The sequence below is a fragment of the Polistes dominula genome, unplaced genomic scaffold (genome assembly GCF_049000335.1).
Source record: "Polistes dominula isolate Pdom_NZ unplaced genomic scaffold, Pdom_raw_medaka contig_33, whole genome shotgun sequence".
NCBI classification, from domain to species: domain Eukaryota; kingdom Metazoa; phylum Arthropoda; class Insecta; order Hymenoptera; family Vespidae; genus Polistes; species Polistes dominula.
The window spans coordinates 384934-405768 of record NW_028300998.1 but is presented as its reverse complement, the minus strand read 5'-3'; the positions used below and the strand labels follow the sequence as shown (position 1 = coordinate 405768).

Below are 20835 nucleotides of genomic sequence, written 5' to 3'. Positions count from 1 at the left end.
ATTATGCAATAATTATTATGATCGTGTCGTCGTCGGCGTCGCCATCGTCGTCATTATCGCGACTCGATTGTAGACTAGCGGCATCGCGACTATTGTAAGCCGGCCTACCCTTTTGATTATAAATAATTACGAAGCGGGCGCGCGCGTTCATCTCGTGCACGAATTATTACCGAGATGTTGGTACTCATAGAAATAAAGAGAGAACAAGAGAGAGACAGAGAAAAAGAGAGAGAGAGAGAGAAGAGAGAGAGAATGAAAACGACGATTGGTAAAACAATCATCGATTTCGACTACAGAAGTAAATATTTTTTAAATAATCTATTATTAGATATATTATAATTATAAATAACGAAGCTTAATTTTATTTTATTTTTTTCTTTGGTTTTCCTTTTGTAATTTTATCGAGCGAAAAATGTTGATATAATTTACGAGCAATGTTTTGCAATAGTGCGGACAGGCACTAGATGTAAATAAAATTAAATGTAATAGAATAAATCATAGTAAAGCAAGCTTAAAATATCACAAATAAAATAAAATATTATAAAATATAGTCTACCGAGGTCATTCGTAATAAATAAAATGCAAATTATTGCAATATATGATTAAACAATTGTGGAATGAATTATTCGATTCTCCATTAACCCTTTTGAGTACTATAGACGAATATATGCGTTTGGTAAAAATGATTAGAGTGATCGTTCGACGAATATAATTATTTGTTAATATTAATGTAAAATAATGTATCGTTTATATGTTTAAATTATTCCGTTCCTACAAAACAGGGTTAAATATTTTTAATGATGAAATTCATTTTGATATACGAGTGTTTTACGATTACGAGTACATTTATTGAACAAACTATATTTGCAAAGCGAGATGTTCCATTGTTACATAGTATTTATTCGAAGGAGAATAGTAGATTTATATCGTAACAAAGAAAATCACGTGCCATTCGTATGACTTGACCGCAAGTAGGAAGATCTGGATATTTTTGCAAGGATGAGATCGGTTCGTTCGTCCTCGATCACACGGAATCCAGGAAGAAGTAAAAAGGAAAACGAGCAAAAGAACTCTTACATCGCTTAAACGTAGATATAGAATTCTTTCTTCGAACATGTATCAAACGTAAATCCGAAACGCGTATAACTTGCAAGGAAGAAAAGTATTCTCATCCTTGACTTTTAAACAGATACAAGAGATATTCTTGAAACGCGTAAACAATTCTAAGGAAATGCATTGACAGACAATAACTTGAATTTTCAATACATTATTTCATATATATATTTTCTTTTTGTATTCTTCCTTTTTCTTTTTTGCGTACATTGCGATCTACATTTTGTTTAATTGTAAATCCCATCTTTTTGTCTTTCCTTAATGGCGTAATTTTCTTTGACGTAATGGCACCTGAATAATGCCATTTTTTTTTTCATACTTTCTTTAACATCAATATTTTCAAATTGAAAACGTTTGAATCAATTTTTCAACACACGTTGTTTGTCCGCAATGGACTCCTAAACTACTGAACCGATTTGAATAATGTTAATTTCACACTATGTGCAGTTTCATTAAACTTGAAAGATAGGATAGTTTATATCTCAATTTATAATCGCAATATTAGATAATTCGTTGACTTAAATACGAGTGCATCGGACTGATTGTGAGGTACAGGAACGCGTGGGGCGGGGCACCCCTAATTGTTTATAGATAACTAACATTTAACGATGAAATTCGAGTAATGAATATTTTTCTATAATTTGAATATAATAAAAATTGATCAATAACAACAAGGAGAACTACTGCTTCGTAGTAGTTCGTTGAACTGTTAAAGAGCACTCAAGACTGTTTTCCATGCAAACCGTTGTATTCTCGTGTTTGATGTCGACTCGACAAATAACCCTTTGTCCGGTAAACGTGCGAAATCTTAGACTCGTGAAAGCCGTCACTTGGTAATGCTTTGACAGCCGTTTCTTCCTTATAGATTTCTCGAGACAACGATTATCTTTCCTTAGAAATGGGTAATTAAGAATAAAAAAAAAAAAAAAGAAAGAAATAATAAACACTAATTTAATCGTAATAAACACACTTTCAATCATTTTTTTATTTCGGTATCATTTAATTTTCACGATACATACATAAATTATATTAATTTATTCATCAATAGTAACATAAATAATAACTTTGAAAACTAATTAATCAATAATTATTTCAAATAATTAATTTAACATCCTTGAAAATAATAATATTTCAATCAAAACGTAAAAATCCGTGAAACATGTGTGAGCTTTGAAAAGAAATTATTTATAACATTCCTATACCCGAAGTTGCATGATTTAAATCACCGGAAGAATGCGTGCATCGTTTACAAAGGTGCGACGATAATTACCGGTAATACATTATTTCGTTTAATTAATTAAACCGTTAACAAATTGTGTTGTTTCAGCGTGTACAAAGTATATTACTTTTGGCATAATTATTTATCTAATAAAATTATATTCCTATTTACGTTTACAAGCTTATTATTTGTGAATATTTTGTTTTATGTTTTTATTAAAATAAGTGAAATAGACGAAATTATTATCAAAATTGCATGGTATATCCATATATGGGGCAACACCCATCATTATTGGTCATATTACACAATATATATATATATATATGTATACATTTTGAATATTATTATGATGATACTTCGACTGATTTGAAGAAGGGAAAAATAGGGTGACGAAAGTTTTCTGATACCGTTAGTGTTGGTCATGGTTCGATCATCTCATATGATACACTACAAACTCTTGGTAGACACTGTCAACTAAAGTTATCGTTGATGCAGCATTAGTATGCATAAGTTTTTTTTTCCTCTTGCAACGAGCATCTCGTATTACGCTTTATTTTACACCCGACTTTTAACACAACAAATATATACAAATAACAAAATTAATTTATTATTCTTGCTGATATCTTTTGTCCTGTCAATATAAAAACTTCGTAAAAAAAAAAAAAAAAAAAAAATAGAAAAAAAAATCCAAATGTATTCAATTAAATGATTTTTAATATGCATAAATATAAAAATATCTATTATCAGTAATTATTATGGAAAATTTGTTTTTTTCCAAACGATACTATCAAACTTTGAAAAGAATAATTGATTATAGAGAAAAATTCTTATCGACGTGCGAGCAAATAAAGAAATTTTTTATTTTCTCCTTCTCTTATTCTCTCTCTCTCTCTCTCTCTTTCTTTTTCTCTCTTTCTTTCTCGACATCCGGCCCTACACCAGGTCGGTTCTTAACTCGCGTTTCGCGAAAGTTCTGACGAAACGGTGTCTTAGTCATCGTCCTTTTCCGGAGGATATAGGTGTATATACATATACATATATATATATATATATATATTCGATAATACTAATCCGTGCTCGTAGCAGTGCTCGTAGCAGTGCTCGTAGCAGCGCTCGCGAGCGCTGCTTTTGCTTTCTTGCAGCGCAGTGACCTGATTCCTTGCATGCAACGGTAAGAATGTTTTCCAGAGAGTAGCTTGGAGGGAGAGATGGAAAGAACGAGTAGAACGAGCGTCAGAGTTTTAAGAGTGGGAGACCACCAGGATGACGACGGTGGAACTAAACATGACGAGGAGGAGGGAGAGGAGGAAGAGGAGGAGGAGACGAAGAGGAAGAAGAAGAAGAAGAAGAAGAAGAAGAAGAAGAGGAGGAGGAGGACGACGAAGTCTTGGTGAAAGAGGTAAAAGAGGAGTGAAGGAGGAAAAAGGTGGTAGGGAAAAATGAGAGGGAACGCGAGCGTGCGCTCGCGCACACAAACGAAACAGAGAGGAACTTCAGCGCACGACTCGTGACACGTAATACTCGTCACGGTAATACTGCTACGATATTATAGCACCGTTAATGTCATTCATTTGTGATTTAATGGGAGAAGTCTCGACCGCAACCCATAGGAGGACAACGACTGCATCGTCACCACTGTCATCGATCAGGACAATAATAATGAATGTTCATAATGATGCTTACGATTAGTACGATTGCTTTACTTTTAATATTACTATTTTTTATATATTGTATATATTGATCGATGAATTATACTTTTTTTATTATTTATATTTATATTATTAATAAAATGTTTTCTACGAACGAAATAATTTATTATTAAAAATATTTATTATATTATATATAATTACTATGTATAAATAAATATTATAATATAATATAATAAAATATAAAATTAAATATAATATAATATAATATAATATAATTAATATATAATATTATATATAATATATATATATATTGTTAATTGCAATCTTCTATTCATTACCGTGATCTATCAAATGTAAATTAAATTTAAAAAATACACGAAATTTAGAGATGAATTTATTCTTGTTCGTCGAAGCAACAGAAATTGCAATGTCGTCTATGCCTTCAGATCGTCGTCTATCTCTTTCTCTACATTTATCATATTTTTTCTCTTGTGATACCTACTTACTATATGTAGGTTATCCCGATTATGTTAGTTACGATAGCCTTTTTAGAATTTAGGTTGACCATATGGCGAATAAAATCGTCACGTTTCTTTTCATGTTTCTATTATAAATAATAGTTGTATTGCACCTTGATAGCAGTTTGGCAAAAGCTTGTCTCAATATCGATAATATCGTTACTTTGAAATATCGATAGAATAGCAAAACGTTCGCCTATTCGCTTAAAAAGTAACTTTCACGAGATTCTTCGTTTCGAGATGAAGAAGAAGAAGAAAAATAAGAAGAAAAAAAAATGTGACAACGTCAGACTCGCGAGCTCGTTTTCAGCACTTTTTTCCTCTCCTCTCATCAAGATCTTCCTTTTGAAAAGACTCTTTCGAGTTCTTATATAAGAAGATTGCGAAATTTATGGGACCTTTGAAAAGCCATGATTTTCTCTTATCTTTGAATATTTCTACTAACGTGGTCTCTCCTTGTTATTATCATTATAAAATTTTAATCAGGTTAACGAGATTCAAATTATAAAAAATATGACGCGAGTGTATTACGTACTTAAATAAAATATAAAAAGAAAAAAAAATTTACAAATTTATGATGATATGATAAATTTCATAAAAATGATATTCAATACTATGAATTATTATCAATTTGATTAATCACATTTCTAATTGTAGGTTTTAATGAGACAAAAATTTTAAATTAAATTCTTTTTTTCGTAAATTAATGGTAAAAATATAATTTAAAAAAAAAATTATGATTTGACATCAACTTAATAATTCTATTCTTGATAAACATAAACATATATGTATATAAGCACATACACATTATTAAAAATATATATTAATGATAATAATAATAATGTAAGATGATAAAGTTTCTCTTTTTATTATTTTTTTTTAATCTCGTTCTTTTTTTCTTTTTTTTTTTTTTTTGTAAACAGAGGGAAAAGCATCTCGAAGATAAGGAACAGTCGATGGGTCGACGTACGAAGGAGACATCGGAGATCGTACGGAAGAAGAAAGATAAAAATAAATTCTCAACTTCCTCGCGGATACGTGGGTGCACGAACGCGTGTTCCATTCTGGATGCTGCACTTCATTTATGTGCAAGAATACACGTGAAAATCGTCAGTGGAATTTGTATAAAAGGATTATTTATAATCAACTTTAAATTACAAACTTTTCACAAATTTTATATTAAATTCAAATAATTTGAAGAATTCATCGTTAAATAATTTCGACTAAATTTAGTCATGAGAAAATATCTCATCCCTTTGACATATATTTGTCCTTCACATTCTATTATCCCTTTTTTAATTTTTTTTTTTTTTTTGTATATCCAATGAATCACTTGCACGATATTCAAAAGTTATCTCGAGTTTAAAAAGACCGGAAGAGGTTATCGTACGAAAGATTCGATAACATCCTCTGTCTTATCCTTGGAAACCCCCTCATCCCAATTTCGGTTCTTTTTTCTGCTTTTTTTTATATATATATATTATTTTCTTTTATATCTAAATTCTATAAAAGATTATATCAAATTGATTTATATGTGCGTATATAATTCTTTTTTTATTATAATAAACTTTCTACTGTTTTAACGAATTGAACAAATATATATATAAATATTTAAATTTATAATTGTTATAAATTATTATATATAGAATAATTAAAAAATCGATTAAATTCCATTAAAAATGTTAAAAACATTTATGGAATAATAAGAATAATTCTATTGCGTCGAACAACATTCGTTCAAATTTGTAAATGAACAATAGAGAAAGATAGAGAAAAACAAACATAATAATAATAATAATAATAATAATAATAATAATAATAATAATAATAATAATATAATCGATTGTTAATATTCATGGTGGAATTCATTTGTAATAGATTTAACTGTATAAAACTCTCCGCTAGGAAGATTAACTGTACATGCTTATTTAAACGAACGCGTTATCGCAGTGGGTATGGGGAACTGGTATTTTAATTTGGACTCGATTGACCAGGAATTTAGTGGGGAAGAGAGAGAGAGAGAGAGAGCGAGCGAGAGCTTTACAGAAAGAGAGAGTTCGAGAGAAGAGAAAAAGATGAGTATAGGATTCAGTTAGAATGCGATGGAGTGAAAACTAACAAGAGAAAAAGATAATGAAACAGAGTAAGAAAGAGAGAAAGAAAGAGAGATGTAAAAGAGAACAGAAAGGAGTAAGAGGGAGAAAGTGAGAGTGAGGACATGGCATAGAGAGAGAGAGAGAGAGAGAGAGAGTTATAGAAAAAAAAGAGAAAAGAAAGAGATAGTGTTAGTAAAAGAGAAATAGAGAAAGAGAGAGAATGTGTATGTGTGAATGTGTGTTAGAGAAAGAGAGAGAGAAGCCGATTGAGAGGTGCGTCCCTGATGCGTCGCACGCTTCTAATATAGTGATGCAGGCGTGGAATATAGGTCACACGCTAGAACACGCCGTTTTATATGTGCCGTTGTCGGCTCACACTTGGGAATCGTGGCGAGAGTAGGCGCACGCGCTCGTATCCGCACGTGAGATCTCCCTTCTATCCCTTCTCCCTTCTTCTATCTCATCGTTAAACTCTCCTCTTCTTCTTCTTCTTCTTCTTCTTCTACTACTACTTCTTCTTATTCTTATTCTTATTCTATATTATACTCTTTCTATTCCTCGAGAAACGTTTAGAGAGTGCTAGCTAACCGAACGAACTTACTACTTATGTGTTGAGAGAGAGAGAGAGTTGTATGCATCTCGGTCGTAAATTTAAAAGACGCGTCAAGATTCGAACGTGACCGAACGATCGAACCAAGCATGTTTTAAGTAGTATGTAAAAGAGATATGTATATACATAGGGTGTCTCGTTTTATTATTGTATCTTCTTTAAAAACCCTTTGAGTGCTATTGACGCATATATGAGTTTGGTAAAAATTACTGACCTTATCTGTGTGTTTGTTAATATTAATGTAAAATAATGTTATAATTGTATTAACCAATTAAATTATATTCAGATACAAAAATTTCAATTATTAAATATAATTTATTATTATAATTTGGTTAATAATACAAATTTGAAAATAATATTAAATTATAAAATAATAAACTATTTTGTTTCTACAAAAACATTTTAGGTAAAAGTATTCAGTACTCAAAGGGTTGATGTATGTTAACTCGTTAAGGATACAGTGGGATTAAAAGTGTTCAACCATCTTTTTGATACACCGTAATGCACGGTGGGACATTTTTAGTCCCACCTCGAAATATTATTGCAATAGCTGCACATGCTCATAAATTTATATTTCGTCTTATTTACGCAAAGCAATTGGTTATTAATTCTTTTTTTTATGTTTTTACATTATTACATTATGTAATACCTTTACTTTATTTATTTTGTGCATTCTTTCAATAATAATCGGTAATTTAAATATCAAAGAAAAAAATACAAAATATGTAATGTAACACAGAGGTATAAAATAACTTTAACTAGATATTATAATAATTTTAACCTAATTATAAAAAAAATAATATGATAATGAACGAATAAAGATAATAAAATGAAAATAAACGACTAATTTCAAATATAAAAGCAATGAACTAAAACGACATTGCAATAATTGCCAGTATTTAGTTGCTATGTTACATATCACAATAAATTTCATGTTAAATTAATCGGTAATACAGCAATATAAAGGTGTTATAGTAAACAAAATACAGAGGGCCTATGTATGTACATTTACGTCTCTCGTGTATAGATTTGTGAGAGCGTATATATACACCTTTAGCAGTAAAAGGCTTAAACCAGATGTTTTTTCAAACAAAATATCTTTACGTGATATCGTATATGAAAATAATTACATTAGAGTATATCTACAAATATTTCGGCAGAAATTATTATACAAATATTATTTAATTAAATTAATCATACGTAATATTAGATATTGAAACTTACGAAGATAAGAAGAATTGAAAACTAAACATCATATAAACAGACTTTTTTGTTATTCCTAACGATTTCTAACATAAATTGATTAAATTGTGTGGAACACTCAGTATATTAGATAGCTCAGTTATCTGTTATTTCACATCTACGAGAATAAGATCGAATTATGTATACATGTAAAGACTTTCTGAGGATTCTCACGTGTATTACCTGTCTAAAGATATATGATCAAATAGTTTGGATAAAAATGAAACGTGTACCTAGTATCTAAACTTTAAAGAATGATAGAAGTGATTGGAAAGGAAAAAAGAAAGAGAAGAAATATCAGGTAGTATTTAATTAATCGTTGTTTATCTCATAACAATAATACACAACTAACAAATGAGAAAATCGTAACGATAAATAAAGGAATTAAAGGTTTATTTTAGAAATCAATATCTACGTGATAAACAACAGATCGTGCTAATAGATAATTAATAGATTCAAAAGAAGATTAACGATTGTATAAAGTATTTATGATTTAATTAATGCCAATTATTTGTACTGTGGATTTAAAATCATATATTTATATATATATACTGATAATCACGAATCCGTGATATAATATTATTTATACAATGCTATTTAATAAGATTCAGCTTTCTAATGTAAACTATATTCCATTTCGTATAATTGGAAACCGATTTATCGATAGCGACACTCGTCAGCTTAGAGATATTCGTTACTGATAGAAGTATTCACGGCGCAGAAATGTTATAAGATCATAAAAAAAGAAAAAGAGAGAGAGAATGATTCGTAGATTGAAAAAGTGATATTTATTTCTCTCGTGCAAGTTATCAAATTTCTAAAAGAATCGATCACGGATATATTACGTTTATTAACATTGTTGTATATGCGATCTGCAAACTTATTAATGGAATCGTTAAGATCATAATTATAAAATGATAATAATACCATTAAATATGTTTGATACAATATATAATTAAATCTGTCGATGGCCTAATCACGTTGAAATACTAGTTCCTGTCAGATCACTAAAGTCAAGTAACAATGGTCATGGTTGTTAGTATTTGGACAGGTGGTGACCCATTTGGAAAAAAATTGTTTGAACTATGCGTGAAAAGAGGTGTAATAGAAATGTATCTAAATTTAATGATAATAATATTTTGATTTAAATATTAAAATAATAATATATGTAAATTACGTGTCACGTTGTTTGTTCGAAATGGACTCGTAAACTACTGAACCGATTTTCATCAAATTTTACACACTGTGTGTAGTTTCATTCAACTTAAAAGAGAGGATATATATTATAATATATTGTAATATTTTTTAATTAATATTATATTATAATATATATTATATTGTGCGTTTATTATTGTTATTTGTAATATAATATATATATAAAATCTACATGATAATTTATTCTTATTAAAAATGATAATATTAGTTATACAAATATCGCAAAATATTGAAATATATTTACAATGAAAACCGATAATCTTGATAAATGTTATAAACGTAAAGATATATATTGCAAAAGAAAATAAGAATTTGTTCATAAATGGATAAATTTTTGGACAAAATTTGTTTATAACTTATCATAGAAGAAGCAGGCAAAAGTTAAAGAAGGTCTATCATCCTTCTCTCTCTCTTTCTTTCTTTCTTTCTCTGGTTCGTAGATCGGCATCATGCTTCGGTACCGCGAGCACGATGTGGGTGTGACCTGGTTTCCGAGAGTTTCACTTTCCTGTAAGATCGCCGCGGACGGAGGAGGTAAGGAGGATTCGACCCCAGTTGTTACGTCATGCATTGTTATGCCGGCCGTAACGGGCCGTACTCGTACGTGCGGAACTTCGCGAGAATTAAAATAAGCTTCGAGGTTGTGCGCTCGCGCGAACTGCTATCGCATCATTCGCATCGATTCCGATCGTTATCAACGATTTTTTTTCTCTCAAGCTTCGAATGAGATAATTAATGAGATTCGATTTAACGTCTTATATGTATTAGTATTATATATATAAGCCATCATAATTTTCCTCATTAATATCTTTAACCTATTAACCGGATGGGATGTATAAATACGTCAAACGTATTTTACGTATTTGATATATAATTAAATGAAAAAATATATATTTCATAATATTTTCATTTATTTCAAGCATAAATAATAATAAATAATTAATAATAAATTATATAATAGTAAAAGGGAATTTCCTGGTTAATAAGTTAAACAATTTTCTTTACAACTTTATTTAATTATTTCTTTTAGGGGATGAACACCATTAAATGCATAATTAGGTAAACAAGCTTGAGTAAGAACATAAAATAAAGATTATTGCAGATGATTTAAGACAATATTTTATAGATGATATAAATTTAATAAATATTCAATTTATTATTATATAATTAAAATAATAATATAATTATAAAATGTTCTCATAATTAAATAATATTAATTTATATAATGTATTTTCATTTTTAAATGAAAAGAACTTACACGCTTCAACCGATTAACAATCTTCTCAATTAACCGACAAAAGGTGAAAAGTATTCTTGATTTGATGCTTCCATCCAATAAGATATTTTGAATTATTGTTAAACTATTGTTTACCAGCAAACACGTTTCAATGTTCATCCACAAAAGACTCTCTCTCTCTTCGATTCTCTAATAAATGTGTTTGATATCAATTGCGAAGTATAAGCACGTGTTACGATCGAGTAAGCTCTCTTTGTGATCTGACTCGAATGATCTATAATACGCGATCGAGATCGTATGATTTTGTCTCTCGTAATCTTTTGTTAGCATCGAAAGTGAATTTTTTTTTTTTTTTTTTTCATTCAAGTTAGATGACGGGCTTGATGAATATCGCGAAGAAGAGAGAGTTACGTGCATATATATATACTTTTGACTTATTGCACATTCGCGCGGGCGCGCACACACGTGCGTTTGTGTGTTTGTGTGTGTATATATATATGTATTTATCTCGAGCTTGGCGATAGTGGACAGTGAAGAAGATGAAAAAGGGAACGTGCTTGCGTGGGTGCAATCCAGCGTTGGCAGAGCTGGCCCTAACCCATATACCGTTTCAGCCAGAATAGAGATGAAGTGAGTAGCAAGAAACTGAGGTACCTAATGATAGATAAAATGCAAATAGAAAATACAACAAAAAAATTCATTTTAATACAAATACAATTTCATATAAATATATTTTTTATATATTTTATTATTTATATACTATATATTTTTTTTTATATATATTATATTTAATATTTTTTAATAAAAATATATAATTTATTGTTAACAATTAATTTATCTATACTACATATCTATATTTTTAATTGAAATGATTTTAAAGTAAAATTTGATAAATATTAGAATAAAAATAAATGAAACGTACTGATTAGATTTTAAAAGAATATGGACTGATTAAAATCGATGATTTGAAAAAAAAGAAAAAAAGAAATATGTTGCAAGAAATTGGTCAAAAATATTGAATGCAATGATAATTATATTTTTCGAAAAATCTCTTTACCGAGGTTGGCAAGGTTTGAATCTAAAAACAGCGACGACCGCGACACGTGCACGTAGACACTTCGGCGTCAAAACTTAGCGCATTATGTCATAGCCTTAATGCGGTTTTCGTAGCGTTCAAATTCCTTTGCACTTTTCTTTTCTTTTTTGTTTTCTTTCACTCACAATCACTTTAATCTAATTTAACTTTTAATCTATTAAAGAAAGTGAAATTTACTACGTTAAATTTAAGATAATTAGATAATAATTACGGTATCTATTATGATAAACGATCATTGTTATGATAAAGATCAAAAATCAAGCGTTTAGGATAATAATCATATATTTACAATTTACAATTTATGTTTCTAACATCCTAAAGCCGATTTTTAATGGATCGCTGATGTATAAGATATGTATAATAAAAAGCTCGATAAAGTATTCGCGTCGATGTTCTTAATGTCAAGGATGGGAACGTATGATGTCCACTGTACTTCATTCTTCATCGTGGTTTTTAATTAGTATCCAATACGTGGCCAATACGCAGTTGCATCTACGTTTATCGTGACGTTTGAGATCTTTGAATACCAATGTTTTATTATTCTTTTCCTTTATTATAACTCTCACATTATTTTTTCCGTCAGTACATAAAAAGGAAGAACATTTAAAAAAAGAAAAAAACGATAATCGCACGTGTGTCAATATTAATGCAACAAATGTTATGCAAGAACAATGTACTACGTGTATATCGAGAACATTTTTAATGCGATTAGGGGATCTAAGAAAACTACAACCTAGTAGAAAAATAATTATCTTATTAATTCTATATCTATATATAACACAATCTCATTTACAATTAGAAATCATCGTACTCGTAGTACACTTATCCCATTTATTTTCCCATAAAATTATACTTCATTTATATCCAAAGGATTATATTTTTCCTCATGTAAGTTATACTTATACTACTAACATCAATATACTTATATATATATATTATAACTTTTGGATTATATAATATTTAAAAAATAAAAAAGGAGAAATAAATAATTAAAGACTTTCGCAAAGGGTTATACCGTAAAAGTTTCACATTATGTAATTATATTTTTTACTAAAAAAAAAAAAAAAAATAAAATTAAGTTATAGAGAGTTAATTGGTTAGCTATTTTATTATTATTTCAATCATTTAAATTACATCAACATAATACGCTTCTTATGGATATATATTTTAACCAGTTATTTTAATATACAGTAAGAAAAAGATAAAAGAATAAGAAAAAGAGGTGAAATACGATGATGACGACGTTTACACAGAAAAAAAAAAAAAAGAAAAAAACTAAGTGCATATTTTAAAGTTTTTCCTAGAAAGCGGAAACGCATTCACCGATGAGTAGGCTGAGAATCCGAGGAGAGTGTTTCGGGCTCTCTCATCGCTGTTCCCTCCTTTCGTGTTTTCGTGTGCTCGCGGCGTATTTATAACCCTGGACAGTCTTCAGCCCTGAGACAAGTTGACGTAAGCTAATGACTAATTATGTCACCCTCTTAGCGAACTTAAGATGCTTTGCCAAGCGGAGTACGATGTTGTTGTAGTTACACCCTTACGTTACTCTTTTATCCCTTCTTTCTTTCTTTTTTCTTTTTCTTTTTTTGTTTTTTTGTTTTTTTTTTTTTTTTTTTTACGGGAAGTATAATACTTTTATTTACTATAAAAACTTGTATATTACGTTTTAAAGTTTTGTACCAACTCGAAGTAATATTTTTCACACTTAAACGAAGGAACGTATTTAACATTAGTGGAAGAACCCTGTTGGTTAATGTCAATTTAATTACACCCTAATGATAGTTCTTTTATATTCTTATATTTTTATCTTTTTTTTTTTTTTAATTTTTCTTTAATGGAAACTAACACTTTGTTTGTTATAAGATATAATGCTTTTCATATGATGATTCATTTTTGAAAATATTATTAATGCGATATTTATCTTTTATGTTTAAGATAAGAAAAATTAAAAAATTATATGCTTGTTCATAATATTAGGTGATTCGGAAAGTCGTATCGTTTTTTGCTGACACAATAATGGCCATTAGTTGATGCAAACTGACAAATAGTAACACATGAGATCGATCGAGAGGTTAAATTTATCAAATTCAACTATTTATGACCACTTGAAAGGTTTAGGTTTAATCTCGAAGCAAAGATTATTATCTTCATCTTTACAAAAGAAAAACGAAACTTTCGACTTTCCGAACCATCTAATAGAATATTTGATAATTTACAATCATTCTACCTTTATTCTATTTTTTCTTTTTTGGAAAATTCTATTTCTTAATCGTTTTTTAATTTGAAATTGATTACTGAATTCTAAGAAAATCAAATTTAAACTCACTTTCACTTTTGTTGATAAAAATCTTTTGTTGGAAGCTTTTACCCTGAGGCGATCGAAAGATCTAATAGCGTATAAAAGTTGCTTTCAAATATAAATCACTTTGGAATAGAAATTCTTGTATTCGTTTATATTTATTTCCAATTTGACTAATAGCCATGAAACGTCTTCGATTTACGATTAAAATATCCATCAAAAAATCCTTAAATATATATATATATATTTAATTATTATTATAATAATAAGTACATTATTATTACATAAATATATTCTATTCTTTATTTGTAAAACATTTCTCAGTCTGTTCATTAGAATTGTATACCGTCGGGATTCATAAAAGAAGAATAATATTATGTTTAAAGTAAATATTTTCCTATTGGTAATTCTGTTTCTCTCTTCCGTGTATGTTACTTCTAATGATCTAGCAAAAATAAATGAAATATCTAGAATACTGCAGTAACTGAAGAACCGTTTGAAAGAATCTTTTAGGTTGATTCGTGACGTATCTCAATAATAATCTTCCAATCGTTTATCAAAGTTTTGCTAATACATATCAGCAATAATAAATTAAAAGGATTGTTTATTATTATTATTATTATTATTATTATTAAGAAGTTGACTTCGTAGAGATAGATCTCAAATACACTTTTTAGCTAAATAAGAGATATACTGTATGTGGTATAACTTACTATTATATTGTTGATTATAGTCCACGTGTACATCGATACGTAGAGAGATCATAGAACACATGTGTGTATCCTGTTTGGTGAGTCCAACGACAGAGAACAACGTTACGATCGTGACAATGGTGTTAATCTATTTATCCGACTAATAACTAACTTATCTTATGACTCATTCCCTTTGCTATCGTAGTAGTATTCGCGACAGATTAAAAAAAAACTCGATCATTTTTCATCTCACTATATTGTTTTTTTATACATGAATATTAATTCAACGTATTGTTATACAACTAATCGAAGTACTTACTTAGCCTACCTTTATCGTTCTTATTTGTTTTTAGAAAAAAAAATTTAAAAAAAAAAACAAAACAAAAGATCACGGTTCAAGTATTACGTATAGATCTCATCGAATTTGTTAAATTACGCGTCTCCAACGTAATTACTACTATATACATATACATACATATATATGTAAATTCTATACACGTGCGCTTTAATCGAGCAGACAAAGCTCAAACGATAAGTCAACCTGACTTATGGGCTATCGACATGCGGATCGGCTTTATAGAAAGGAAAGAGTCTTTGATCGATGACCTTGTTTGCATTATCGCGAAGAGTAAGATGCATACATAATGTGAATACTGACGGTACCACTTTTCCAAACACGCGTCATTATTATTATTATTATTATTATTATTACTTATTAATGTAAGGCATTGCTTTCTGGCCGAGTATGCAATTTTCATTTTCTATTTTTATTATTTTTTTTTCTTTTTTTCTTCTTCTAAAATATCTCGACTGATCTAATGAGAAATGTAAAACATGATCGTCTTTATGCGAATTAAGTCCTATCTTGAGCGGTGATGTATTATCATCCTCATTGGATAAAAGAGACACGAACATGGTTTTTGGCGTGGGCGAATATAAACGTGGAAACAAAAAGAGAATAGGAAAAAGGATATGGAAAGTAATTGAATATTAGATAGAAAACACGGTCCGTCCTAATACTTTTTATATCAAAATATATTTGTGCATAGTCAAGAAGACAACCGTGACAGGTAATCTCGTAACTAACATATATCAGTCATACGCCAAGTCACGCGTGTCATATGACATTCACACTCGTGCGCGCTCGTGTGCGTTTCATTTTTTTTCTTTTTTGTTTCGATGCGTGTGTAATACGTGTGTAAGTATATATATATATATATATATACATATGTATTTATGTTTCTGCTTTTGTGTTGTTGTTTTTGTCGTACGATTCTGTGTATTTCTTCTGCTCTGTGTAGATGTAGTGTAATATTAACATACATTATTAACCGTTTTCACACAATATTACATGTTTATACGTATTGCGCGTGTGTATGTTCTCTGTTGTGTGTACATCTTCTCATTGAGGGACGGAGAGACGCATCTCTTTATCCAGAATCTCTCACGGCGTAGTAGAAACGTACAGAACATGATTCAAACGTCTTCTCGTATATACGCGATAGAACGCTATGATTTAAGACAAAAAAAAAGTAAGAATACTAATAATAATAACATAAAATGAAGCCCGCTTCACGCGTTTTTTTTTCTTTTTTTCTTTAAACATTAAAAGTGGTAACTGAAAATATAAGGAATCGGCTGTTAGGCCGAAGCCAGGTAACGTCGGCGCGATCTTCTTTTTCACATAATAATTTTCATTTTCTATCTATCTCTTTTTCTCTTTCTCTCTTTTTTTGTCACACGCGTACTCACATACACACATTTACACATGCATACTCTTAATAATAACACATTTGAACGTACGATTTTAGTTTATCAAATTGATTGAATTTTTTGTTTTTATTTGTCAACGCATCGCTCGCGTTTTTGTCCTCTTACATTACACATGTACCACACCACACCACACAACACAACACAATATCATTCACGCATAAGGATACATACACAACAAACTATACATTTATTCCTCATCTCATTCTAACAAAATATATTAACTTTCATATGTGTACATATATATATATATATGTGTGTGTGTAGTATGTATATATATACATGTTTGAATAATAATAAAATTAATAAGAGCTATATAATACAAGGGACGTGTAGAAGAGTGGTCGGGGCCGCACGGAAAACACGCGTGCGCGCGAGAGAGAGAGTTAACGTTTGTCAGTATCGAAATATTTAATCTCGCTAAAGCGACCGCGGCGGCACTTTCAATCCAGTCAAAATATATATATATATAAAACATATATATATATATATATATATATATATATATATATATATATGCGATTCGATTTATGCGTTCAATGGAGCACGAATAAAGAAGAAAAATCAAAATAGATAATGCGAATAATAATTGACAGTATTTCAACGTTCCGTACTTTTTTTCTTTTCTCAGTTTTTTTTTCTTTTGTTCTCATCTTTTCTGTTTTCATGCGCGGCTGTATTTTTGTTTTCTTTTCTCTTTCCTTAGGTACTTGGTAACAAGAGCAATAAAATATAATTATAAATCCTAGGTTTGTTTAAATTCAAAAAATATCTAATAAAGAGAGAATAGAATAACGATTGAAAAATATGCGATGATATTCGTTTGTTAGGCGCGAAAACGCGTTTCAAATATATTGTCTAAACTCGTATTCTTATTTTATCATCATAATTAATATTATTATTATTTTTTTTTGCTTTTTAATTATTATTGTTATCATAGTATTATTATTATTATTTTAATTATAATTAATTTATTTAGCCTCCCCTCCACCCACTTCTCCATCCGGTGGACGGCGTTGGTCGTACTAATCGCGCGTTTCAAGTCACCCAGTCTTACGCAGAGTTCGTAGAAAAAAATTACAAGGACAAGGAAAATAATAATAAAACGAAAATGAATTAGACATGAAATAGCGCAGAGTAAGAAGAGAATTGAAAGAAATTAGATAAAAGAAAGAGAAAAATATATGGGGATAGAAAGACAGAAGAGAGAGAGAGAGAGAGAGAGAGAGAGAGAGAGAAAAGATAAGACATATTTTTAAAGATGGTGGCCGCGCAACTTTAGAAAGATCTCGACGATTTTAAATGACATGTCACGTCATAGAACATGTGCATTACTCGTAGCTAACGCACTTGCGTTTATCGCCAACGACAAGATAATCTATGTCTATGTCTCTCTCTCTCTCTTTCTTCCTTTCCTTCTCTTTTTTTTCCTATTTTCCTAGGCTCGGCTAGTAGACTCTGATCGATGTGAGCGGCGAGGGCTACATGGGTCCGACGGCGTGCTGTTGGAATTGGTCGAGATGCCTAGTAATCTCACGGTGGAGTTGCTCTGGTACGACTCCAACGCTGCTGAAGAGCGAACGTAGGACGTTGAGTTCTTCTGTGAGCAGTTCGATCCTCTTCTTAAGGAGATCGTTGTCCTTGACAAGGAGTTTTACCTTCTCTTCAGTTTCACGCGAACGTACCTTCGCCTTTTCGCGACTTTTCCTTACGGCAATGTTGTTTCTTTCTCTTCGTCTTCTGTATTCATCGCTAGCCTTGTCGATGGCCTTGGTTTGTTTTCTGGCAACGGCAGCTGCTGCCGCGGCTGCCGCAGCAACTGCATGATGCTGATGGGCCATTACCGATTTGATAGTTCCACCGGGAGTTTGGCCGGGCGTTTGACCGTTCCTAGGTGGTTGCTGGTGAACCGGTGCACCAGGGTGTCCACCAGGCACGGTGGTCGGTGTCAAGGTTGTGAAGGTAGGACCGCCATTGGCGAAGGGACCATTCGTTACGGGACTGTAACCGGCAGGTGGGTATTGTGGGCAGTGACGCCGGTAGTCCGCTGGGTCCAGAGGTTCCTCTTTAATGCTAGGTGATTCAGAGCTCGAGCTGTTGCTGTCGCTACAGCTGTTACTTCCCTGATGATAACTTGCCCCACTATGAACTGGTTGGGGCATATATGCTAAAGTGGTGCGTGGATAGCCGGTCGTTCTGCCGTGCTTGACACCACCATTGCTTGCACCTAACATGTCCAAAAGACCGTCGTTGAAATGACTGTCATCGATTAGATGTTGAAGATCTAGCGATATTTCAGGTGTATTTAGGTCCGTCAGCTCGCCCGCTGCTGCACAGTGTTCTGCGTATTGCTGATGCAAGCTCGCTTTGCTTCCGGACACCTTACTCACGACCGAGCTGGTCTGCTGCTGCTGCTGTTGATTGTGATTGTGATTATGATTGTGATTGTGATTAACTTGTAGGGCGGAATTGTTGTTGTTCTGATGATTGTTATTATTATTATTCGCAGTATTGTTATTATTGTTGTTGTTCAGCACCTGAGATTTTTTCGGATCGGCTGCCCCTTGCACCTGGGCCTGGTGAGCCCCCGAATCGTACATGACCGGTGATTCCATCGTTCACTCGCACATCACAAATATTATAGAACGGTGTGGGAAATAAACTTGGCACTCTTGAGAAGCGCTCTTAATATAGTATAGCACGTTATCACCGATGAAAAAGGCTTAGACCGAGCAAAAGAGAGAAAGAATGAATGAGTGAGAAAGAAAGAACTATAAGCAAAGAGAAGTACGCCAATGACGTTGCGTTGGCGCGCGACTTCTTCTCTCTCACCGCGAGGACGACACGCGATTCTTTATCTTCTTCCTCTTCTTTTTTCTCTTTTCCACTTACTCTTACTTCTCTTTACTCTACTCTTCTTGAGTGGAAACGGTGAGCTTTCGGCTCGCGCCAACGCGCCGACAGAATATTCAATATTCTTGTTTTGTTATTTTGATTTCTCCGTTTTTTCCTCTAATGTTATTACTCTATAAACTATCGATATTGTCACCTGATTAACTATTTACCAATAGTAATTATATTACTATCGTTATATCTATAGATATATATATATATATCTATATGTATATATAGAACTCGCGATAAAATAGAAATACGCGTACAGAACAAAAGCTTGGGAAACCAAGAAAGAAATCCCACCCGCACGAAAGTTGGCGCGCGACTGAACGGTTTGGCAGCATGTCGCAAGCTTTCAATGTGGCGCGCGGCGTGGTTCCGCGCATGCGTAATACGTATCTACTTCCCTCCCACTTGTGATCGCAAGCCGAAAGTGCGACGCCGTCGGACGCCTCTCCCTCTCCCCCTCCCGTCCCCTGCCCAACTCCTCACTCTTTTATACTATATCACTCCTCTCACCCGCCAAAGAACTCCTTTCCTCTCCTAACTACTACTACTACTATTGCTATTACTACTACTACCAGTAGTACATTACTATTAACACTACTAGACTACACTACTACAAACACTTCGTCCATCCGTCCGCCTGTCTGTCCCACTATTCTTTCGTTCTTTTTCTACTTTGTCTTTCGTACGCTAGACGAGTCACTCTATCTATTTATCTGTCTATGTATGCATCTATCTATCTATCTATCTATCTATCTATCTATCTATCTAGCTAGCTACCTACCTACCTACCTACCTACCTACCTACCTACCTATGTATCTTCTTTCTCTCTTTCTTTCGTTACCTACCTATGAACGCATGTTCGAGACACGCAGGAAAGTTTTCCGGCAACTCGGCTTTTCTCGATCATCTATTTATAAAATAACGTAGTCGAATTTTCAGTTCGTTTAGCTCGATTGTACCGTCCCACATAACGTATGGATCCCGTTCGAATCTACTCTATCTAGTCAGATCGATTGATAGATTGATCAGATCGAAAACTCTCTTTTCGCTTCGCTATTTATATAAAAATATATGTCTACTACATCTAACTAACACGTTGGCCTTCGAGTGGGTAAATTTTCATTTCCTCGGCCAAGAATTTCCTTTTTCCTCGACGTTCCGCGTATAGCAAACG

At 31.6% G+C, this 20835-nt stretch overlaps 1 protein-coding gene across 1 annotated transcript; it reads right to left on the bottom strand.

Annotated features, from left to right (window-relative positions):
• Positions 1-16003: 16003 nt before the first annotated feature.
• Positions 16004-19995, bottom strand: LOC107064609 (slow border cells). Its single transcript, XM_015317477.2, has one exon. The coding sequence runs from the start codon at positions 19369-19371 to the stop codon at positions 18238-18240; it is 1134 nt and encodes a 377-aa protein (XP_015172963.1). The 5' UTR covers positions 19372-19995; the 3' UTR covers positions 16004-18237.
• Between the last annotated feature and the right edge of the window lie 840 nt (positions 19996-20835).

Bases quoted from the DNA above. Each gene is read 5' to 3' on its own strand.
- LOC107064609 (XM_015317477.2), bottom strand. From the start codon at position 19,371: ATGGAATCACCGGTCATGTACGATTCGGGGGCTCACCAGGCCCAGGTG.